The following is a 26,945-nucleotide window of genomic DNA, read 5'->3' as shown; positions in this document are numbered from 1 at the left end:
TATCCCTGATTGATACCATCTCTGATTGATACGATCCCTGATTGATACCATCTCTGATTGATACGACCCCTGATTGATACCATCTCTGATTGATACTATCCCTGATTGATACCATCTCTGATTGATACGATCCCTGATTGATACCATCTCTGATTGATACGACCCCTGATTGATACCATCTCTGATTGATACTATCCCTGATTGATACCATCTCTGATTGATACTATCTCTGATTGATGTCATCTCTGATTGATACTATCCCTGATTGATACCATCTCTGATTGATACGATCCCTGATTGATGTCATCTCTGATTGATACCATCCCTGATTGATACTATCCCTGATTGATACCATCCCTGATTGATGTCATCTCTGATTGATACCATCTCTGATTGATACCATCTCTGATTGATACCATCCCTGATTGATACTATCTCTGATTGATACCATCTCTGATTGATACGATCCCTGATTGATGTCATCTCTGATTGATACTATCCCTGATTGATACTATCCCTGATTGATACCATCTCTGATTGATACCATCCCTGATTGATACTATCCCTGATTGATACTATCCCTGATTGATACTATCTCTGATTGATACCATCTCTGATTGATACCATCCCTGATTGATGTCATCTCTGATTGATACTATCCCTGATTGATACTGTCCCTGATTGATACTATCCCTGATTGATACTATCCCTGATTTATACTATCTCTGATTGATACCATCTCTGATTGATATGATCCCTGATTGATGTCATCTCTGATTGATACTATCCCTGATTGATACTATCCCTGATTGATACTATCCCTGATTGATACTATCCCTGATTGATACTATCCCTGATTGATACCATCTCTGATTGATACGATCCCTGATTGATGTCATCTCTGATTGATACTATCCCTGATTGATACCATCTCTGATTGATACGATCCCTGATTGATGTCATCTCTGATTGATACCATCTCTGATTGATACCATCTCTGATTGATACTATCCCTGATTGATGTCATCTCTGATTGATACAATCTCTGATTGACACCATCGTTGAGCAAGGCACTTAACCCTAATTTTCTCCCAGGCCACCATACTACTTTGGCTGACCCTTTAAAACAACACATTTCACTGCACCTACAGTATCTGGTATATGTGACAATACAAGAAATAGATTTTTCGATTGCCATGTAGTCAGTCATGTGTTGTACAGAGAGGGGTTGGGGACCGGGAGAGGAGACAGAGCTGTGTGTGTGTGTGTGTGTGTGTGTGTGTGTGTGTGTGTGTGTGTGTGTGTGTGTGTGTGTGTGTGTGTGAGTTACTACTGGTCTGTACATACCCCTGAGGATGTAATTCTGGTAGTTCTGGTCTGCTTCAGCTCCGACCTTGATTAGACATGTCAGTCCTTCAGACACCACAAACTCATGGACCAGGTCCTTGTCATCCTGAGGAACAGAGAGACGAGCAGTTTATGCCTGACTCTCACACATCATACAGACGACTAGAGATTGGTCATGTGCTATGAGTAGCAGTGATTCTATGGGTATGTCCTAAATAGCACCCAATTCCCTATTTTAGCGCAATAGTGGTGCACTATATAGGGAATAGGGCAGCATTTGGGACATCTATGTATGATTTAGCATAATGGGACATCTATGTATGATTTAGCATAATGGGACAAGGATTAGGAAGTTATATGAGAGTGTTTTTTTGATGCCACAAATCTATAAAAACCTTGAACGACATTTAAGAGCCCTTGTAGGTTTCATGTTTTTATCTACAGTATAATAATGACCTTTAAACTTTGCCAAGTATGGGCATTATTTATTATTGTTTGCAGTAACATTCATTTACTACACACTGTATGGAAATACAAGCATTACATTTCATTAAAGAGATTTATGGTATCCTTGACAACACATATTTCCATGACAGCAAGTAAGACTAAGTATGTTGTGCGTTACTTTCACCAGGGACAAATTACCCATCATGCTCCAAGCACCTCATTTCCTGTTCTCATGGCAACCCTGTATTTTGTAGTTGCCTTAAACATCGGTTGCTAAGTGCCTGTTGTCGGCTAACAGAAAGAGCTCATCCAATTAGTGACAGAGAGGTGCTAAGAGCATTGCTGTCCTCGTTTAATGAATGGTTAGACACGAATGAACCACTCCGAGGGTGAGTGAGTGAGTGAGCACTCTTCTCATTGCTGATTTGGTATTACTGACCCAGACCACAACCCTGTCCATCTTAGATCCTGGCTAAAGTGATGGGGAAACTCTGGGTTCACACCAAACAAATTCATTACATCATAGTTGTTGAGTCTTAGCTGTGAAATAGCAGCCTTGGGCTCCTGAGTGGCGCAACGGTCTAAGGCACTGCATCTCAGTGCTAGAGGCATCACTATAGACACCCTGGTTCGATTCCAGGCTGTATCACAACTGTCCGTACTTGGGAGTCCCATAGGGCGATGCACAATTGACCCAGTGTTGTCCAGGTTAGGCCGTGGTAGGCCATCATTGTAAATAAGAATTTGTTCTTAACTCACTTGCCTAGTCAAATAAAGGGAAGTGTTTCCTGAACTCTGTCTTGCCCCCACCCACCTCCTGGGAGCACATTTTGGATTTCCTACTAGCACAACGCAGCTGATTGAAGTAATCCAAGCTTGATGATGAGTTGGTTAGCGTTAGGGCACAAACCTAAACGTGCACCCAGAGGGGCCTCGGGACCTATTTGTGAAACCCTGCTGTCGGGTATGATAGGAGAGATGGTTACTGTAGGCTACGTACACACCAGGATCAGGACACCAGATATCAAAATGCCTTCTGAACATAACATTACAATAGGAAGGAACATGGAGTGAACAGGAGTGAAATTCAATGTAGACAAAGTGTCTAGGGAACTATGGCTGGAGAACCCCTTTAATTACTAGATCAGGAGTGAAATTCAATGTAGACAACGTGTCTAGGGAACTATGGCTGGAGAACCCCTTTAATTACTAGATCAGGAGTGAAATTCAATGTAGACAATGTGTCTGGGGAACTATGGCTGGAGAACCCCTTTAATTACTAGATCAGGAGTGAAATTCAATGTAGACAATGTGTCTAGGGAACTATGGCTGGAGAACCCCTTTAATTACTAGATCAGGAGTGAAATTCAATGTGGACAATGTGTCTAGGGAACTATGGCTGGAGAACCCCTTTAATTACTAGATCAGGAGTGCCTTATTACACACAAGATGCATGGGGCCCTGTTGAATAACCTTCAACTCTGTGGCTATAACCTTACTATAACACGATTAGCTCTAATCTAATTGATCCAATTGGATGAATGTATTTCTGAACAACAGGCTCCCAGCTTGCTTCACTCCTAAATGGCACCATATTCCCTATGTAGGGCACAACTTTTGACTATAGTCATATGAGGCCCTGGTCAAAAGTAGTGCACTATAAAGGGAACAGGGTGCTATTTGGGACGGAGACTGTAGAGTTAGCATGTAGCCAACCACCCACTGGGAGAGCACTTTATACTGAACCAACTGATCTGAGCTCAGTGCTATTTCTTTATACTGAACCATCTGATCTGAGCTCAGTGCTATTTCTTTATGCTGAACCAACTAATCTGAGCACAGTGCTATTTCTTTATACTGAACCATCTGATCTGAGCTCAGTGCTATTTCTTTATGCTGAACCAACTAATCTGAGCACAGTGCTATTTCTTTATACTGAACCATCTGATCTGAGCTCAGTGCTATTTCTTTATGCTGAACCAACTAATCTGAGCACAGTGCTATTTCTTTATACTGAACCATCTGATCTGAGCTCAGTGCTATTTCTTTATACTGAACCAACTGATCTGAGCTCAGTGCTATTTCTTTATGCTGAACCAACTGATCTGAGCTCAGTGTTATTTGTTTATACTGAGCCAACTGATCTAAGCTCAGAGCTATTTCTTTATGCTGAACCAACTGATCAGAGCTCAGTGCTATTTCTTTTTACTGAGCAAACTGATCTGAGCTCAGTGCTATTTCTTTATACTGAACCATCTGATCTGAGCTCAGTGCTATTTCTTTATACTGAGTCAACTGATCTGAGCTCAGTGCTATTTCTTTATGCTGAACCATCTGATCTGAGCTCAGTGCTATTTCTTTATGCTGAACCATCTGATCTGAGCTCAGTGCTATTTCTTTCACTTTGATGTCACCACACAACGTTTCATTGGCAGCCTGTCCAGTTGTGTAATATCAAAAGGCCTTGGGAGAGCTCCATGAAAAGGCATGTTTTAGTGGACTGCTGATCCAAGTCTTTTTGACTTAATACTAGACAAAGGTCTTACAATATTGAAGAGGACAACTAAGACCACTGTAGCAGTGCTTCGATACTGGGACATGGAATATAATGAAAAACACAGTATTATCATAACCCTGAAATACATAGTGAATGACCCTGTCATATGTGTATATTTCTGCTGAGATTGTCTCCTATATTTCAACATGTTACAGTAGTATTTTATTTGCAGAGCCTCATGTTCGCTTGCCAAATCCTGCACTTTATGTTGTTCTCCTAGACGACAAAACCGCCTGTGGCTCTCACACCTGTCGACAGCTCAGTCATTTAAGTACAGGAGGGAGGTTTTCATCTGGCTTCGGAGTGGGCTATGCAACGCTAGGCTAGGAGCTAGTGCTCAGGTGGGGAGTGAGGGGGAGAGGTGTGTGTGTGTGTGTGTGTGTACTGTTGGGTGGTCAGTCTTAGAGCGCTCCTCCCTCATAGGAATACACACCAGAGTGTTTCCAGGACAGCTTCTACATGCATCAATGATGGAGAGACCAGTCATTTGGCAAAACCACTGTGTATACAAGTGTGTACTCACACAGAGAGAGAAAGTTCCAGACACACACAGCTGGGCTGGAACTGAAATATTACACAGTCTGTGACCACAGAGCTGGAGACACTGTACCTTCTGATAACATTTAGGTATAGACCTGCAGCAGACAACATGTTAACAGGATTCTTCATCCAAACACATGGACGCACTATATTGATACAAGCTCTTTAGGGGAGAGGTTACTTGAGTGCAGTTGCTTGTGTGTGTGTGTGTGGTAACATCCACTTCCTCCAAACCTGACCTAGTCATTCCAAGTGTGCACAGGCACAGTGAGACGTCCTGATCTATTCCTGTATTTCTCTGTCAACATCTGTAGCTCACTTTTCCTTCCAACGGTCTCCTGAAGTGATGTTTAACACTCCCCCTCTAGCCTCCACAGTGATTCCCTGCCAGGCCAGCCAGCCCCAGTGTGTGAGGCAGGGCTCTGGCCAAGCATGGACCTGAGCACAGCAGAGTACAGCATAGCATAGCTGCCACGGAGGCAGTCTTCTCTCACTGCACAGCTCTGTTCAGATAGCTAGGAAAATATTACTGTACAGCGTGTGTGTTTGTATTAAGTATGAGCACTTGCTGTACAAAGCATGCGTGTATGTGTGTGTCCAACACACTCGTGCATATGTGCATACACGTGTGTGTGTCTTATGGGAGAATGTGTGATAGTTAATGATAAACAAGAGCCATTAGTAGACTATCGCTGCAGTATTAATGAATCTGACATTCTCAGGCTGCTGCTAAGACAAAAGGGAGGGGAACATTACCTGAAAGATCTGTTTGAGGGAAAACAGGGCTCTCCTCAGCTCCCGTCCATTTGAGTTGTAGAGTTTCTCTAAAAGAAGAGAAAGAAGAGATCAGTTTACAGTCACATACAGCTGTGGTACTTTTCCATGTCAATGACTCAAGGAAAAAGCTAACTAAGCAAAGGCTTATTGTCCAAGTGATTGGAGAGATAACCCGGCATGTGTGAGTGAAACCCTGCATGTGTGAGTGAAACCCTGCATGTGTGAGTGAAACCCTGCATGTGTGAGTGAAACCCTGCATGTGTGAGTGAAACCCTGCATGTGTGAGTGAAACCCTGCATGTGTGAGTGAAACCCTGCATGTGTGAGTGAAACCCTGCATTTGTGAGTGAAACCCTGCATGTGTGAGTGAAACCCTGCATGTGTGAGTGAAACCCTGCGTCAGACTTTTACCTTGTCAGCTCGGGGATTCGATCTTGCAACCTTTCGGTTACTAGTCCAATGACCTAACCACTAGGATACCTGCAGCCCCAGATATGAACTATAACCTTTAGTATATGAACTATAACCTTTAGTATTTGAATTATAACCTTTAGTAAATGAACTATAACCTTTAGTATATGAACTATAACCTTTAGTATATGAACTATAACCTTTAGTATATGAACTATAACCTTTAGTATATTGGGTCACATTTCATTAATGCACATCTTGTCCAGTAAAAGTTTGGCTAGTTGCTCTGGGCTAGTTGCCCTGGGCTAGTTGCTCTGGGCTAGTTGCTCTGGGCTAGTTGCTCTGGGCTAGTTGCTCTGGGCTAGTTGCCCTGGGCTAGTTGCTCTGGGCTAGTTGCTCTGGGCTAGTTGCCCTGGGCTAGTTGCCCTGGCCTAGTTGCCCTGGGCTAGTTGCTCTGTGCCAGTGAGGAGTGTAGACTGTAGTTCAGAGAAGCACATCTGTGAAGATTTAAACAACACTTGACTTTTCCTGCTGACAGAACTGCCTCTATCTGTCTCCTATGTGCAAAGCCACTACTACCATAGAGATGATATAATACTGTGACTGACTACTACACTGACTGACTTATGCACCATAGCCAGATCACACAGGTCAGCTTGCCAACACATACAGTCTATGTGTAATGCTGTAGTGCAAAGGCTGAAGGGTTTCCAAAAGAACAGGATTCGTTGCTAGTTGGTATGGTTATGAGGCCTCTTGGTACATTGCATTAGTTCCAACAACTCTTAGGCTTTTTCATCCTGTCAGGGTGTGTTGAGATCTTTCAACATGGCATTGCATCTCAGGTGTTGTTTCTTGTCTCACCATTGGGTGGCAGTGTTGAGCAGTAGAGTGTGACTCCAGCCTACTATGACGCAGTGCTGCAGGTAATCTGTACCACTACCACACAGGCTGCTGCAGCTTGGAAAGTCTCTACTCTGACTCAGCAAAAGCTGTCACTGCTGCAGATAGCAACATACACAATACCCTACTGCAGTCTCTGCCTATCCCCTTCAGCTCTACCTCTCTCTATCTCTCTCCTCTCCCTCTCTTTCTCTCTGTTTCATCTCTACCTCTCTGGTTCTCTCTCTCAGCCCCCCATCTCTCTCTCTCCCTCTTTCAGCTCTACCTCTCTCTCTCTCTTCCTACATTTCTGTCTGTCTGCCTTTCTTTCTGTGACAGTCGTTATCTCTCTCCCAAACATCTCTCAATACATTTTCTCTGTCCTTCTTTCTCTCTCTCTCTCTCTCTGCATTTGCCTTTCTTCTTCGTCACTCATGTTTTGCTCTGTCATGAGTACAGATCCATTTGGTCTCCAATGACCTCTGACCTCTCTGCTCCCTGTGTTCACACTCTCACTGTTACTAAGACCTCAATAATTATGCTTCCCTCCTTCTTCAAGTCAAAGAGAGAGGCCCAGGTGACCCCTGTGCATGATCACACACACACACATGCACACACACCTTTCATCGAAGCAGGCAGGGGCCTCATCAGTAAGACTTTGCCCTGTGGTGTCATTTATTCTGTCATGTTGCTCTACTGCCTAACAGAACTCATTATAACATATATTCTGTCATGTTGCTCTACGGCCTAACAGAACTCATTCTAACATATATTCTGTCATGTTGATCTATGGCCTAACAGAAATCATTATAACATATATTCTGTCATGTTGCTCTACGGCCTAACAGAAGTCATTATAACATATATTCTGTCATGTTGCTCTATGGCCTAACAGAAGTCATTATAACATATATTCTGTCATGTTGATCTACGGCCTAACAGAAGTCATTATAACATATATTCTGTCATGTTGCTCTACGGCCTAACAGAAGTCATTATAACATATATTCTGTCATGTTGATCTATGGCCTAACAGAAGTCATTATAACATATATTCTGTCATGTTGCTCTACGGCCTAACAGAAGTCATTATAACATATATTCTGTCATGTTGCTCTACGGCCTAACAGAACTCATTATAACATATATTCTGTCATGTTGCTCTACGGCCTAACAGAACTCATTCTAACATATATTCTGTCATGTTGATCTATGGCCTAACAACATAACTCATTATAACATATATTCTGTCATGTTGCTCTACTGCCTAACAACATAACTCATTATAACATATATTCTGTCATGTTGCTCTACGGCCTAACAGAACTCAGTATAGCATATATTGTCATGTTGCTCTACGGCCTAACAGAACTCATTATAAGATATATTCTGTCATGATGCTCTACGGCCTAACAGAACTCATTATAAGATATATTCTGTCATATTGCTCTACGGCCTAACAGAACTCAGTATAGCATATATTCTGTCATGTTGCTCTACGGCCTAACAGAACTCAGTATAGCATATATTCCTTCATATTGCTCTACGGCCTAACAGAACTCATTATAGCATATATTCTGTCATATTGCTCTACGGCCTAACAGAACTCAGTATAGCATATATTCCTTCATATTGCTCTACAGCCTAACAGAACTCATTATAGCATATATTCTGTCATATTGCTCTACGGCCTAACAGAACTCAGTATAGCATATATTCTGTCATGTTGCTCTACGGCCTAACAGAACTCAGTATAGCATATATTCCTTCATATTGCTCTACGGCCTAACAGAACTCAGTATAGCATATATTCTGTCATGTTGCTCTACGGCCTAACAGAACTCATTATTAGATATATTCTGTCATATTGCTCTACGGCCTAACAGAACTCAGTATAGCATATATTCCTTCATATTGCTCTACGGCCTAACAGAACTCATTATAGCATATATTCTGTCATGTTGCTCTACGGCCTAACAGAACTCAGTATAGCATATATTCCTTCATATTGCTCTACGGCCTAACAGAACTCATTATAGCATATATTCTGTCATATTGCTCTACGGCCTAACAGAACTCAGTATAGCATATATTCTGTCATGTTGCTCTACGGCCTAACAGAACTCAGTATAGCATATATTCCTTCATATTGCTCTACGGCCTAACAGAACTCAGTATAGCATATATTCTGTCATGTTGCTCTACGGCCTAACAGAACTCAGTATAGCATATATTCCTTCATATTGCTCTACGGCCTAACAGAAGTCATTATAACATATATTCTGTCATGTTGCTCTACGGCCTAACAGAAGTCATTATAACATATATTCTGTCATGTTGCTCTACGGCCTAACAGAAGTCATTATAACATATATTCTGTCATGTTGCTCTACGGCCTAACAACAGAACTCATTATAAGAGATATTCTGTCATGTTGCTCTACGGCCTAACAACAGAACTCATTATAACATATATTCTGTCATGTTGCTCTACGGCCTAACAGAACTCAGTATAGCATATATTCTGTCATGTTGCTCTACGGCCTAACAGAACTCATTATAGCATATATTCTGTCATGTTGATCTATGGCCTATCGACAGAACTCATTATAACATATATTCTGTCATGTTGCTCTACAGCCTAACAGAACTCATTATAGCATATATTCTGTCATGTTGCTCTACGGCCTAACAACAGAACTCACTATAAGATATATTCTGTCATGATGCTCTACGGCCTAACAGAACTCATTATAAGATATATTCTGTCATATTGCTCTACGGCCTAACAGAACTCAGTATAGCATATATTCCTTCATGTTGCTCTACGGCCTAACAGAACTCATTATAGCATATATTCTGTCATGTTGCTCTACGGCCTAACAGAACTCATTATAGCATATATTCTGTCATATTGCTCTACGGCCTAACAGAACTCAGTATAGCATATATTCTGTCATGTTGCTCTACGGCCTAACATAACTCATTATTAGATATATTCTGTCATATTGCTCTACGGCCTAACAGAACTCAGTATAGCATATATTCCTTCATATTGCTCTACGGCCTAACAGAACTCATTATAGCATATATTCTGTCATGTTGCTCTACGGCCTAACAGAACTCAGTATAGCATATATTCCTTCATATTGCTCTACGGCCTAACAGAAGTCATTATAACATATATTCTGTCATGTTGCTCTACGGCCTAACAGAAGTCATTATAACATATATTCTGTCATGTTGCTCTACGGCCTAACAGAAGTCATTATAACATATATTCTGTCATGTTGCTCTACGGCCTAACAACAGAACTCATTATAAGAGATATTCTGTCATGTTGCTCTACGGCCTAACAACAGAACTCATTATAACATATATTCTGTCATGTTGCTCTACGGCCTAACAGAACTCAGTATAGCATATATTCTGTCATGTTGCTCTACGGCCTAACAGAACTCATTATAGCATATATTCTGTCATGTTGATCTATGGCCTATCGACAGAACTCATTATAACATATATTCTGTCATGTTGCTCTACAGCCTAACAGAACTCATTATAGCATATATTCTGTCATGTTGCTCTACGGCCTAACAACAGAACTCACTATAAGATATATTCTGTCATGATGCTCTACGGCCTAACAGAACTCATTATAAGATATATTCTGTCATATTGCTCTACGGCCTAACAGAACTCAGTATAGCATATATTCCTTCATGTTGCTCTACGGCCTAACAGAACTCATTATAGCATATATTCTGTCATGTTGCTCTACGGCCTAACAGAACTCATTATAGCATATATTCTGTCATATTGCTCTACGGCCTAACAGAACTCAGTATAGCATATATTCTGTCATGTTGCTCTACGGCCTAACATAACTCATTATTAGATATATTCTGTCATATTGCTCTACGGCCTAACAGAACTCAGTATAGCATATATTCCTTCATATTGCTCTACGGCCTAACAGAACTCAGTATAGCATATATTCTGTCATGTTGCTCTACGGCCTAACATAACTCATTATTAGATATATTCTGTCATATTGCTCTACGGCCTAACAGAACTCAGTATAGCATATATTCCTTCATATTGCTCTACGGCCTAACAGAACTCATTATAGCATATATTCTGTCATGTTGCTCTACGGCCTAACAGAACTCAGTATAGCATATATTCCTTCATATTGCTCTACGGCCTAACAGAACTCATTATAGCATATATTCTGTCATATTGCTCTACGGCCTAACAGAACTCAGTATAGCATATATTCCTTCATATTGCTCTACAGCCTAACAGAACTCATTATAGCATATATTCTGTCATATTGCTCTACGGCCTAACAGAACTCAGTATAGCATATATTCTGTCATGTTGCTCTACGGCCTAACAGAACTCAGTATAGCATATATTCCTTCATATTGCTCTACGGCCTAACAGAACTCAGTATAGCATATATTCTGTCATGTTGCTCTACGGCCTAACAGAACTCATTATTAGATATATTCTGTCATATTGCTCTACGGCCTAACAGAACTCAGTATAGCATATATTCTGTCATGTTGCTCTACGGCCTAACAGAACTCATTATAGCATATATTCTGTCATATTGCTCTACGGCCTAACAGAACTCAGTATAGCATATATTCTGTCATGTTGCTCTACGGCCTAACATAACTCATTATTAGATATATTCTGTCATATTGCTCTACGGCCTAACAGAACTCAGTATAGCATATATTCCTTCATATTGCTCTACGGCCTAACAGAACTCATTATAGCATATATTCTGTCATGTTGCTCTACGGCCTAACAGAACTCAGTATAGCATATATTCCTTCATATTGCTCTACGGCCTAACAGAACTCATTATAGCATATATTCTGTCATATTGCTCTACGGCCTAACAGAACTCAGTATAGCATATATTCCTTCATATTGCTCTACGGCCTAACAGAACTCATTATAGCATATATTCTGTCATATTGCTCTACGGCCTAACAGAACTCAGTATAGCATATATTCTGTCATGTTGCTCTACGGCCTAACAGAACTCAGCATAGCATATATTCCTTCATATTGCTCTACGGCCTAACAGAACTCAGTATAGCATATATTCTGTCATGTTGCTCTACGGCCTAACAGAACTCATTATTAGATATATTCTGTCATATTGCTCTACGGCCTAACAGAACTCAGTATAGCATATATTCCTTCATATTGCTCTACGGCCTAACAGAACTCATTATAGCATATATTCTGTCATGTTGCTCTACGGCCTAACAGAACTCAGTATAGCATATACTCCTTCATATTGCTCTACGGCCTAACAGAACTCATTATAGCATATATTCTGTCATATTGCTCTACGGCCTAACAGAACTCAGTATAGCATATATTCCTTCATATTGCTCTACGGCCTAACAGAACTCATTATAGCATATATTCTGTCATATTGCTCTACGGCCTAACAGAAGTCATTATAACATATATTCTGTCATGTTGCTCTACGGCCTAACAACAGAACTCATTATAAGAGATATTCTGTCATGTTGCTCTACGGCCTAACAACAGAACTCATTATAACATATATTCTGTCATGTTGCTCTACGGCCTAACAGAACTCAGTATAGCATATATTCTGTCATGTTGCTCTACGGCCTAACAGAACTCATTATAGCATATATTCTGTCATGTTGATCTATGGCCTATCGACAGAACTCATTATAACATATATTCTGTCATGTTGCTCTACAGCCTAACAGAACTCATTATAGCATATATTCTGTCATGTTGCTCTACGGCCTAACAACAGAACTCATTATAAGATATATTCTGTCATGATGCTCTACGGCCTAACAGAACTCATTATAAGATATATTCTGTCATATTGCTCTACGGCCTAACAGAACTCAGTATAGCATATATTCCTTCATGTTGCTCTACGGCCTAACAGAACTCATTATAGCATATATTCTGTCATGTTGCTCTACGGCCTAACAGAACTCATTATAGCATATATTCTGTCATATTGCTCTACGGCCTAACAGAACTCAGTATAGCATATATTCTGTCATGTTGCTCTACGGCCTAACATAACTCATTATTAGATATATTCTGTCATATTGCTCTACGGCCTAACAGAACTCAGTATAGCATATATTCCTTCATATTGCTCTACGGCCTAACAGAACTCATTATAGCATATATTCTGTCATGTTGCTCTACGGCCTAACAGAACTCAGTATAGCATATATTCCTTCATATTGCTCTACGGCCTAACAGAACTCATTATAGCATATATTCTGTCATATTGCTCTACGGCCTAACAGAACTCAGTATAGCATATATTCCTTCATATTGCTCTACAGCCTAATAGAACTCATTATAGCATATATTCTGTCATATTGCTCTACGGCCTAACAGAACTCAGTATAGCATATATTCTGTCATGTTGCTCTACGGCCTAACAGAACTCAGTATAGCATATATTCCTTCATATTGCTCTACGGCCTAACAGAACTCAGTATAGCATATATTCTGTTATGTTGCTCTACGGCCTAACAGAACTCATTATAGCATATATTCTGTCATATTGCTCTACGGCCTAACAGAACTCAGTATAGCATATATTCTGTCATGTTGCTCTACGGCCTAACAGAACTCATTATAGCATATATTCTGTCATATTGCTCTACGGCCTAACAGAACTCAGTATAGCATATATTCTGTCATGTTGCTCTACGGCCTAACATAACTCATTATTAGATATATTCTGTCATATTGCTCTACGGCCTAACAGAACTCAGTATAGCATATATTCCTTCATATTGCTCTACGGCCTAACAGAACTCATTATAGCATATATTCTGTCATGTTGCTCTACGGCCTAACAGAACTCAGTATAGCATATATTCCTTCATATTGCTCTACGGCCTAACAGAACTCATTATAGCATATATTCTGTCATATTGCTCTACGGCCTAACAGAACTCAGTATAGCATATATTCCTTCATATTGCTCTACAGCCTAACAGAACTCATTATAGCATATATTCTGTCATATTGCTCTACGGCCTAACAGAACTCAGTATAGCATATATTCTGTCATGTTGCTCTACGGCCTAACAGAACTCAGTATAGCATATATTCCTTCATATTGCTCTACGGCCTAACAGAACTCAGTATAGCATATATTCTGTCATGTTGCTCTACGGCCTAACAGAACTCATTATTAGATATATTCTGTCATATTGCTCTACGGCCTAACAGAACTCAGTATAGCATATATTCCTTCATATTGCTCTACGGCCTAACAGAACTCATTATAGCATATATTCTGTCATGTTGCTCTACGGCCTAACAGAACTCAGTATAGCATATATTCCTTCATATTGCTCTACGGCCTAACAGAACTCATTATAGCATATATTCTGTCATATTGCTCTACGGCCTAACAGAACTCAGTATAGCATATATTCCTTCATATTGCTCTACGGCCTAACAGAACTCATTATAGCATATATTCTGTCATATTGCTCTACGGCCTAACAGAACTCAGTATAGCATATATTCCTTCATATTGCTCTACGGCCTAACAGAACTCATTATAGCATATATTCTGTCATATTGCTCTACGGCCTAACAGAACTCAGTATAGCATATATTCCTTCATGTTGCTCTACGGCCTAACAGAACTCATTATAGCATATATTCTGTCATGTTGCTCTACGGCCTAACAACAGAACTCATTATAAGATATATTCTGTCATATTGCTCTACGGCCTAACAGAACTCAGTATAGCATATATTCCTTCATATTGCTCTACGGCCTAACAGAACTCATTATAGCATATATTCTGTCATGTTGCTCTACGGCCTAACAACAGAACTCATTATAAGATATATTCTGTCATATTGCTCTACGGCCTAACAGAACTCAGTATAGCATATATTCCTTCATGTTGCTCTACGGCCTAACAGAACTCATTCAAATTCCATCGTTGTCCTGATCATTGTGGCACTGGAGAGTTAGATATATTCCTGACTGTTGCTGTGTACGTGTGTGTGTCTGTGTGTGCATGTGCATGTGAGATTATGAGTCATGAACATAGACCCTAACACAACCCAACGCTGTCCGTTGAAACCTCTCACGTCTATGAGTGATCTGTCTATACAAACAGCTGGCCCTGATTCTATTCAGAAGGGTGAGAAACACACACAGTTTCTTGGCTGGATGGTGGACCGGGCATATGTTTGAGATTCACAGCACAGCAACAGACCTCTATTCATCATTGTTGTTTTCAGTCACAGATTAAATCCCTTCCCAGCTGAAGGTCTGAGTGTGTGTGTACGTGTATGTGGGTGTGTGTCAACCAGCTATTTGGGCACGCATAGATTCTTCCGGAGACATCGTCAGACAGCAGTAGAGCCCAGCCCAGCCAAGGCCTAACAGACCCCCTCACCTCTCTCTCTCTCTCCCTCCCTCTCCTTCTCTCTCTCTCTCTCTCCCTCACCTCTCTGTCTCTCTCTCTCCCTCACCAACACACGTCAGACAGCACTAGTCCACCAGCAGAGAATTAGACAACACCCAACCCCCACAGAAAAGCCTTAACGCAAGCACTTCGCACATCGTGCATACACACACCACGCATACACACACCAGGCATACACGCATACACACCACGCATACACGCCACACATACACACACCAGGCATACACGCACACACACACCACGCATACACACACACACACCACGCATACACAAACACACACACCACGCATACACGCACACCACGCATACACACACACACACACACACACACACACCACGCATGCACACACACACCACGCATGCACACACACCACGCATACACACACACACACACACACCATGCATACACACACACACACCACACATACACGCACACACACCATGCATACACAAACACACAGGAGCACACACACACCACGCATACACATGCACACACACCATGCTTACACGCACACACACACACACACCACGCATACACACACACTAGCGCACACACACACCACACACACACCGCACACACATACACACGCACGTACATACACACTGTTGAGGAAAACTATGATTTGCTGGGTAGTTGCAAAAGGATTCCTCAGTTGGTCAGAGGTTGGCTGAGTGGCTCTGGACTGACTGGGTTGTGTTCCAGAACACATGTTGAGGGATGTATTGACTGGGTTGTGTTCCAGAACACATGTTGTGGGATGTGCTGACTCGGCTGTGTTCCAGGACACTCAGCTCTGTTCACATTCACTCAGGGAGCCAGTCTGTGAATATGGCCTATATCTGATGATGATGATGCACCCTGGGTAGACACAGGGTGGACCAACACAATAAAATCCAGGCCAGTAGAACTCTCTTTCTTCCATCCTGTAGAGATGTAGATTATGATGGAACACAGGGCTGGAGTGTTCCATCAGTAGAACTCTCTTTCTCCCATCCTGTAGATATTTAGATTATGATGGAACACAGGGCTGGAGTGTTCCATCAGTAGAACTCTCTTTCTTCCATCCTGTAGAGATCTAGATGATGATGGAACACAGGGCTGGAGTGTTCCATCAGTAGAACTCTCTTTCTTCCATCCTGTAGAGATCTAGATTATGATGGAACACAGGGCTGGAGTGTTCCATCAGTAGAACTCTCTTTCTCCCATCCTGTAGATATCTAGATTATGATGGAACACAGGGCTGGAGTGTTCCATCAGTAGAACTCTCTTTCTTCAATCCTGTAGAGATCTAGATGATGATGGAACACAGGGCTGGAGTGTTCCATCAGTAGAACTCTCTTTCTTCCATCCTGTAGAGATCCCTGTGTTCCATGCTGGAGGAGAGGAAACACACATCCAGAAACATTCAACACCATATACGGCTGAGATCGGGACACAGATTACTCCTGGTCTTTTAAAAGAGCGTGTCCCAGTGACCTACTGGTTTTAACACCCACCTGATATAAATCTGCAGTGAAGTGAGGAAATATTTACAGGGGCACACCGATACGCGGCCGTATGCATCATGGTAAAGGAATGTCACATACCCAAAAAATTATGTTTACTGTACGATGTTGTACAGGGGAATGTTCCCATGTTGACTCAACATGAGAAAATGATGTTTACTGTACGATGTTGTACAGGGGAATGTTCCCACGTTGACCCAACATGAGAAAATGATGTTTACTGTACGATGTTGTACAGGGGAATGTTCCCACGTTGACTCAACATGAGAAAATGATGTTTACTGTACGATGTTGTACAGGGGAATGTTCCCATGTTGACTCAACATGAGAAAATGATGTTTACTGTACGATGTTGTACAGGGGAATGTTCCCATGTTGACTCAACATGAGAAAATGATGTTTACTGTACGATGTTGTACAGGGGAATGTTCCCATGTTGACTCAACATGAGAAAATGATGTTTACTGTACGATGTTGTACAGGGGAATGTTCCCATGTTGACTCAACATGAGAAAATGATGTTTACTGTACGATGTTGTACAGGGGAATGTTCACAGGTTAACTCAACATGAGAAAATGATGTTTACTGTACGATGTTGTACAGGGGAATGTTCCCATGTTGACTCAACATGAAAAAATGACGAGGTAAAGGGGAAATGTGGTTGTCATAGAGACGGTTGGGGTCTACAGTAAGTCAGTCTACTGGCTACGGTTTCACTCCTTACATCACCAAAGAGTCCTGTAAAGTTGAGCTGGATGCCAGGAGACAGTGGACACGTTCTCCCCTGATGATATGAGTGTTGTAGGGAACAACATTTATTTATTTTCAGTATCCATGGCAACACAATCCTACCACATTCCCAGCATGCTATTCTTTCAGAAGGAGATCTGGGCCCATAGAAGTGCTAGATTTTTTAAAAATCAGAATTTCTAAGATAATATGGGCAGGGAGGACCTGATCCTAGATCAGCGCTCCTACTCTGAGATGCTTTGTGAACACGGGCCCTTATGGCAGGTAGCCCGGATACTGTATGTCGTGCAAGTAAATCAGCAGATTCATCAGTCTCTCTGCCAGTCGGCACCATGCCCCCATCACCGTCCCTATCACCATGTTTCTGCTGCGGTAGGGGCACTCACTGCCTGCCCTGATGACTCTCCTCTTTAGTCTACACCATGTGTGGGAAAATCAAAGCCTCCTGCGGCATGCAGGTTTCGGCAGGTTTCGACAGGTTCGTAACCATGGTGACGATGATTCAGAGTTGAGATGTGGGATCTGATCACTGGAGGGTGGAGAGGGGGGAACAGTTATGTAGGTTACTCATCACACTGTTCCCCTTGCTAAAACGATGAACATGATTAACATCGTAGCTCCACTTTCATGTTAGAGTGTTGATGGTGAATCAACCGTCTGGATTTCCAGTCAGACATTCATTGTGTTTTATTCTTGGATGTAAGTTGGTTATCTGCTCATTCACTTTGCTAAATAAATAATATATTTATTTAAATAGATAAATAAATAAATAACCAGGGTGGCAGTAGTGACGTGGCGCCACTCAGGAGGCCACTTGATGATCCACTTCCTGATTCCACTTCATGCTACAACAAGGACAGTGATATTCCTCATCAGCCAGGAGGCTGCCAGAGTTTTAGCACTAATCCTAGAGGAGTATGTTTTAGGGGGGGGGGGGGGGCAGAGGGGCCAGACGCCAAGCCAATCAGAGATGGCATGGTAGTCAACATTCCTCCACAGTGTATCAGTGGCGTTTGCACAAAGGCTCTGTGCGCCTCATCTCAGGCCTGAAGTCCGGCCTGCAATAAAACTGTCAGGGAGTTATTCCTGCCTGCCACAAAATGAAGCCCTTCTGCAGAAACAGACAGCTCTTTCCCCTGTCCGCAGTCCGCACACCGGCGCGCCTCCCAAAGAGGCCCTCCTTTAATGAGAAATAGCTCAGCTCAGATTAGTTCCATACCAGCTGGCACAGATAAGTGCCCACAAAGTATGGTCCTTTTTTTAAACATCACTGTATTTGAGAAGAGGGAGAAGAAGAAAAACAGAAAGTGGAAAAGAGAGGAAACTAGGTATTCTGTTGGATGGAAATGGAACTGGACCCCGACTCTGGAATCCTGTTAGCTTCAAAACCTTCTTCTTCTTCCCAGAGAGAAGACGGCTCAGACTTCAGCATCGATGGGCTGATTAACTTGTCCTTCACTGAGAGGTTTGCCAAGCCAAATCTATGGCTGGTGATGACACATAATGCATAAAGTGTTGTACTAAATAAAACATCCAGGGAAAGAAACAATACCAAACAAAGCAGAGATCAGGAGGCATAACAGAGGAAATACCAATGGGAGACAAACAACTGGTATACAGCCAGACAGTGATATAGAGTCATATAGTCATATAGAGTAAGTTATACTGTAAGCCTTTAAGAGAGTCTGCTAAAGGACCAAAATGTAAAAATATACCTTCTGAACCCTGATCACCAATGACCAAAATGTAAAAATATATAGTACCTTCTGAACCCTGATCACCAATGACCAAAATGTAAAAATATATAGTACCTTCTGAACCCTGATCACCAATGACCAAAATGTAAAAATATATAGTACTTTCTGAACCCTGATCACCAATGACCAAAATGTAAAAATATATAGTACTTTCTGAACCCTGATCACCAATGACCAAAATGTAAAATATATAGTACTTTCTGAACCCTGATCACCAATGACCAAAATGTAAAAATATATAGTACTTTCTGAACCCTGATCACCAATGACCAAAATGTAAAAATATATAGTACTTTCTGAACCCTGATCACCAATGACCAAAATGTAAAAATATATAGTACCTTCTGAACCCTGATCACCAATGACCAAAATGTAAAAATATATAGTACTTTCTGAACCCTGATCACCAATGACCAAAATGTAAAAATATATAGTACCTTCTGAACCCTGATCACCAATGACCAAAATGTAAAAATATATAGTACTTTCTGAACCCTGATCACCTTACTGATCACCCTACTGATGTGTGACCGAGGTTCAAACCCAGGAACTCCCGTGCACCACAATACTGTGTTAGCCTGTTGAGCTAAAGCACAAGTCTTACAGATCTTAGGCACGGTTACTCATTATGTGAGAATAATTAACTGAACCCCTAATTATACACTGGCAACGTGAAACTAGTACCTCACTGACACACAGAGAGAGAGAGAGAGAGAGAGAGAGAGAGAGAGAGAGAGCAAGGCTAGGATAGGGTACAGCTGAGGTCATCAACCACATTCCTGACCTTTCAGTCTTGCCTCTTACCTGAGGCTTCTTTCACATACAAGCTTTTGAGCAGGTAAAACCTGATTACTGAATAAGATGAAAGCTGTATCACTTTTATAATGTTCTGTATCCTGCAGCTGTGTGCCTTTGTCCAACTAACCTCTGTCAGTGCATGGTACCGGAATAGCCACAGGGATGTTCTGATCTCAAAATGACAATAATTACTGAGGTAGTAAAATATGAATGGCTATAATCACCTAGAATCTCCTCCCTTTTCCGTGGGGAGAGAGAGGAATGATGTTCTGGGCTTTGACACAGAGGCAAGCCTGGAATCTACAGGGTTAGTCCTCTCACCCAAAGAACCGACAAACCAACAGACAGACAGACACCTCTGGACCAGTGCTGTCTCAAAACTGGAGAAGAACCTTTCACAAATAGATTTTCACAAGTTCTGGTTGTCATAACCAATATTCAAGAATAATTTCTGTAGACAGTCATGTGACATGTTCACCTTTTTTTTATTTTGAAGTCTAAACGCTATGCCCTTAACTTCCTGTCTCGATCCATCTCATTGTTAGAGAACTGGTAAATGTATGAGCACCTTCTGTTCGTCTAACGATGAACTCAATATACCTGCCCTCTTTCCTTCCACAAGAACATCCACTCCCTCGCTTTCAGCCTTTATTACCAACGACTCCATCAAATGTAAAGGATGACAAGCACTGCTCAGGCTTTAAACAGCAGAACACATAAACCATATCCAATGGCCAGCCAAGAAACCCACAAAGACCCCACTGGGTCAGACAGACCCAAGAACACAGCTTTCAGGAGAGCTCTCAGCCAAGAGGATGGTGTAGAGAGATTGAGAGAATGATGCAACAAGTGGGCCCTGTTTACAACGTATAGTAGTCTGAGTAGGGAAGCACATCTGAGCCATTGAGACAGCAATAGAACTGACCTACTGTATATACCAGAGGAGGCTGGTGGGAGAAGCTATAGGAGGACGGGTTCATTGTAATGGTTGGAATAGAATGAATGGAACGGAGTCAAAAAGTGGTTTCAATATGTTTGATGTGTTTGATACGTTCCATTAATTCCATTCCAGTTATTACAATGAGCCCATCCTCCTATAGCTCCTCCCACCAGCCTCCACTAGTATAGACTTATGACCTTATGAACTCACACTAGGACAGACAAACACAACACAGTGTATTTACTCTAGCTGGGGCACAAGACAGACACACAGACAGACACACTGGGTTCATAGGAGACAGACAGACAGACAGACAGACAGACAGACAGACAGACAGACAGACAGACAGACAGACAGACAGACAGAGAGAGAGACAGACAGACAGACAGACAGACAGACAGACAGACAGACAGACAGACAGACAGACAGACAGACAGACAGACAGACAGACAGACAGACAGAGAGAGAGACAGACAGACAGACAGACAGACAGACAGACAGACAGACAGACAGACAGACAGACAGACAGACAGACAGGTTTCATAGGAGACAGACAGACAGACTGGGTTCATAGGAGATGGACAGACAGACAGGTTTCATAGGAGACAGACAGACAGACAGACAGGTTTCATAGGAGACAGACAGACAGACAGGTGTCATAGGAGACAGACAGACAGACTGACAGACAGACTGGGTTCATAGGAGACAGACAGACAGACTGGGTTCATAGGAGACAGGGTCAGCACACCTGTCACTTGTAAAATGGCAGATATTTTATTCGGTGCCACTGATTGGACAGATGTTATCCTTAGAGAAGGCACTGTAGCCTATAAACCACATCTTGTTTGGGATAAAAATGACAAGCAGGTAACCAACTTTCAGGGGTTTCTAGGGCTATGATGATGTTGGAGGTTGTGACGACAGTGGCCTATTCTATTGTGAGGTGACTGACTCACTAGTTATTTAGGGCAATCTCTGGAAACAGAGTACAAACTAATTTGGGTTTGATATCCTATCCACTTGAGCCCTAGCACAACAACTGCTGAGTACATGTGGGAGTATGCTAGTTAGTATCTACCACATTCAGCTGCCACACAGCATCACCTCCCACCACTGTTTACTTTAAGTGACAAACGCTGGTGTGTGGTGATGCTACTGCCTACATGGATATACTATACTGCCTACATGGATATAATATACTGCCTACATGGATATAATATACTGCCTACATGGATATACTATACTGCCTACATGGATATAATATACTGCCCACTCCATGACATACAATACTGTCTACTCCATGACATACAATACTGCCTACTCCATGATATACTATACTGCCTACATGGATATAATATACTGCCTACATGGATATACTATACTGCCTACATGGATATAATATACTGCCTACATGGATATAATATACTGCCTACATGGATATAATATACTGCCTACATGGATATAATATACTGCCTACATGGATATAATATACTGCCTACATGGATATAATATACTGCCTACATGGATATAATATACTGCCTACATGGATATAATATACTGCCTACATGGATATACTATACTGCCTACATGGATATAATATACTGCCCACTCCACGACATACAATACTGTCTACTCCATGACATACAATACTGCCTACTCCATGATATACTATACTGCCTACATGGATATAATATACTGCCTACATGGATATACTATACTGCCCACTCCATGACATACCATACTGCCTACTCCATGACATACCATACTGCCTACTCCATGACATACCATACTGCCTACTCCATGATATACCATACTGCCCACTCCATGACATACCATACTGCCTACTCCATGACATACCATACTGCCTACTCCATGACATACCATACTGCCTACTCCATGACATACAATACTGTCTACTCCATGATATACCATACTGCCTAGTCCATTATATATCATACAGTCTACTCCATGATATACCATACTGCCTACTCCATGATATACCATACTGCCTAGTCCATGATATATCATACAGTCTACTCCATGACATACCATACTGCCTACTCCATGACATACCATACTGCCTACTCCATGACATACCATACTGCCTACTCCATGACATACCATACTGCCTACTCCATGACATACCATACTGCCTACTCCATGACATACAATAGTGTCTACTCCATGATATACCATACTGCCTAGTCCATTATATATCATACAGTCTACTCCATGATATACCATACTGCCTACTCCATGATATACCATACTGTCTAGTCCATGATATATCATACAGTCTACTCCATGACATACCATATTGCCTACTCCATGACATACCATACTGCCTACTCCATGACATACCATACTGCCTACTCCATGACATACCATACTGCCTACTCCATGATATACCATACAGTCTACTCCATGATATACCATACTGCCTACATGGATATACTATACTGCCCACTCTATGACATACCATACTGCCTACTCCATGATATACCATACTGCCTAGTCCATGACATACCATACAGTCTACTCCATGATATACCATACTGCCTACTCCATGATATGCCATACTACCTACTCCATGATACACCATACTGGATAGTCCATGATATACCATAATGCCTACTCCATGATATACCATAATGCCTACTCCATGATATACCATACTGCCTACTCCATGATACACCATACTGGATAGTCCATGATATACCATAATGCCTACTCCATGATATACCATAATGCCTACTCCATGATATACCATACTGCCTACTCCATGATAAACCATTATGCCTACTACATAATATATCATACTCCCTACTCCATGATATACCATACTGCCTACTCCATGATATGCCATACTGCCAACTCCATGATATACCATACTGCCTAGTACATGATATACCATACTGCCTAGTACATGATATACCATACTGCCTAGGCCATGACATACCATACTGCCTACTCCATGATATACCATACTGCCTAGTCCATGATATACCATAATGCCTACTCCATGATAAACCATAATGCCAACTCCATGATATACCATACTGCCTAGTACATGATATACCATACTGCCTAGTCCATGATATACCATAATGCCTACTCCATGATAAACCATAATGCCTACTCCATGATATACCATACTGCCTAGGCCATGACATACTATACTGCCTACTCCATGATAAACCATATTGCCTACTCCATGATACACCATACTGCCTACTCCATGATAAACCATAATGCCTACTCCATGATATACCATACTGCCTACTCCATTATATACCATACTGCCTACTCCATGATATACCATACTGCATACTCCATGATATACCATACTGCCTACTCCATTATATACCATACTGCCTACTCCATGATATACCATACTGCCTACTCCATGATATACCATACTGCCTACTCCATGATATACCATACTGCCTACTCCATGATATACCATACTGCCTACTCCATTATATACCATACTGCCTACTCCATGATATACCATACTACCTACTCCATGATATACTATACTGCCTACTCCATGATAAACCATACTGCCTACTCCATGATAAACCATATTGCCTACTCCATTATATACCATAATGCCTACTCCATGATATACCATACTGCCTACTCCATTATATACCATACTGCCTACTCCATGATATACCATACTGCCTACTCCATGATATACCATACTACCTACTCCATGATACACCATACTGGATAGTCCATGATATACCATAATGCCTACTCCACGATATACCATAATGTCTACTCCATGATATACCATAATGCCTACTCCATGATATACCATACTGCCTACTCCATGATAAACCATAATGCCTACTCCATGATATACCATACTGCCTACTCCATGATATACCATACTGCCTACTCCATGATATACCATACTACCTACTCCATGATACACCATACTGGATAGTCCATGATATACCATAATGCCTACTCCATGATATACCATAATGTCTACTCCATGATATACCATACTGCCTACTCCATGATATACCATACTACCTACTCCATGATACACCATACTGGATAGTCCATGATATACCATAATGCCTACTCCATGATATACCATAATGTCTACTCCATGATATACCATAATGCCTACTCCATGATATACCATACTGCCTACTCCATGATAAACCATAATGCCTACTCCATGATATACCATACTGCCTACTCCATGATATACCATAATGTCTACTCCAGGATATACCATAATGCCTACTCCAGGATATACTATACTGCCTACTCCAGGATATACTATACTGCCTACTCCATGGATATACTATACTGCCTACTCCAGGATATTCTATACAGCATAGGCAACCAGGATATACTATACTGCCTACACCATGGATATACTATACTGCCTACTCCATGATAAACCATAATGCCTACTCCATGATATACCATACTGCCTACTCCATGATATACCATACTGCGTACTCCATAATATACCATAATGCCTACTCCATGATATACCATACTGCCTACTTCATAATATACCATAATGCCTACTCCATGATATACCATAATGCCTAGTCCATGATATCCCATACGGCCTACTCCATAATATACTATACTGCCCACTCCATGCTATACCATAATGTCTACTCCAGGATATACCATAATGCCTACTCCAGGATATACTATACTGCCTACTCCAGGATATAATATACTGCCTACTCCATGGATATACTATACTGCATATGCAACCAGGATATACTATACTGCCTACACCATGGATATACTATACTGCCTACTCCATGGATATACTATACTGCCTACTCCAGGATATACTATACTGCCTACTCCATGGATATACTATACTGCATATGCAACCAGGATATACTATACTGCCTACACCATGGATATACTATACTGCCTACTCCAGGATATACCATAATGCCTACTCCAGGGTATACTATACTGCCTACTCCGTAGATATACTATACTGCCTACTCTATGGATATACTATACTGCCTACTCCAGGATATACCATACTGCCTACTCCAGGATATACTATACTGCCTACTCCATGGATATACTATACTGCCTACTCCAGGGTATACTATACTGCCTACTCCGTAGATATACTATACTGCCTACTCCAGGATATACTATACTGCCTACTCCATGGATATACTATACTGCCTTCTCCAGGATATACTATACTGCCTACTCCATGGAGCCTACTCCAGGATATACTATACTGCCTACTCCAGGATATACTATACTGCCTACTCTATGGATATACTATACTGCCTACTCCAGGATATACTATACTGCTTACTCCAGGATATACCATACTGCCTACTCCAGGATATACTATACTGCCTACTCCATGGATATACTATACTGCCTTCTCCAGGATATACTATACTGCCTACTCCATGGAGCCTACTCCAGGATATACTATACTGCCTACTCCATGGATATACTATACTGCCTACTCATGACCTTTAACACAGTGGTCAGAGATGGTTGCTCAGAGCTCAGTCCCAGTCTGGATTTAGCCCTGTTGTGGAGCCTATCCTACTGGGCAGTCTGGGCAGCCTGGGCCACAGAGTCTGTGTGAGAGAGGTGAGTGTGGTTGGCCTCTAAGCCTGAGGTCAGCCAGAAACATCTGGGAGAGAGTGGGAGAGAGCGAGAGAGTGATGGACAGAGAGAAAGAGGGGGAGAGAGAGC

General features: G+C 41.6%; 1 protein-coding gene across 5 annotated transcripts in view; it reads right to left on the bottom strand.

The window, feature by feature from the left end:
- Positions 1-26,945, bottom strand: part of fhod3b (formin homology 2 domain containing 3b) — a 230,504-nt gene that overhangs the window by 78,390 nt on the left and 125,169 nt on the right. For all 5 annotated transcript variants that reach the window (XM_090221319.1, XM_090221324.1, XM_090221328.1 and 2 more), the window contains exons 4-5: positions 5,648-5,715; positions 1,348-1,453 (exon numbers count right to left, since the gene is read on the bottom strand). In XM_090221319.1, the coding sequence (XP_090077445.1) occupies positions 1,348-1,453; positions 5,648-5,715 (174 nt within the window). The remainder of the gene's footprint in view (positions 1-1,347; positions 1,454-5,647; positions 5,716-26,945) is intronic.

The sequence above is a fragment of the Oncorhynchus mykiss genome, chromosome 3, assembly GCF_057628025.1.
Source record: "Oncorhynchus mykiss isolate SJ-2025 chromosome 3, ASM5762802v1, whole genome shotgun sequence".
NCBI lineage: Eukaryota > Metazoa > Chordata > Actinopteri > Salmoniformes > Salmonidae > Oncorhynchus > Oncorhynchus mykiss.
The sequence above is the reverse complement of the archived record's forward strand: the minus strand, read 5'-3'. Positions and strand labels throughout refer to the sequence as shown.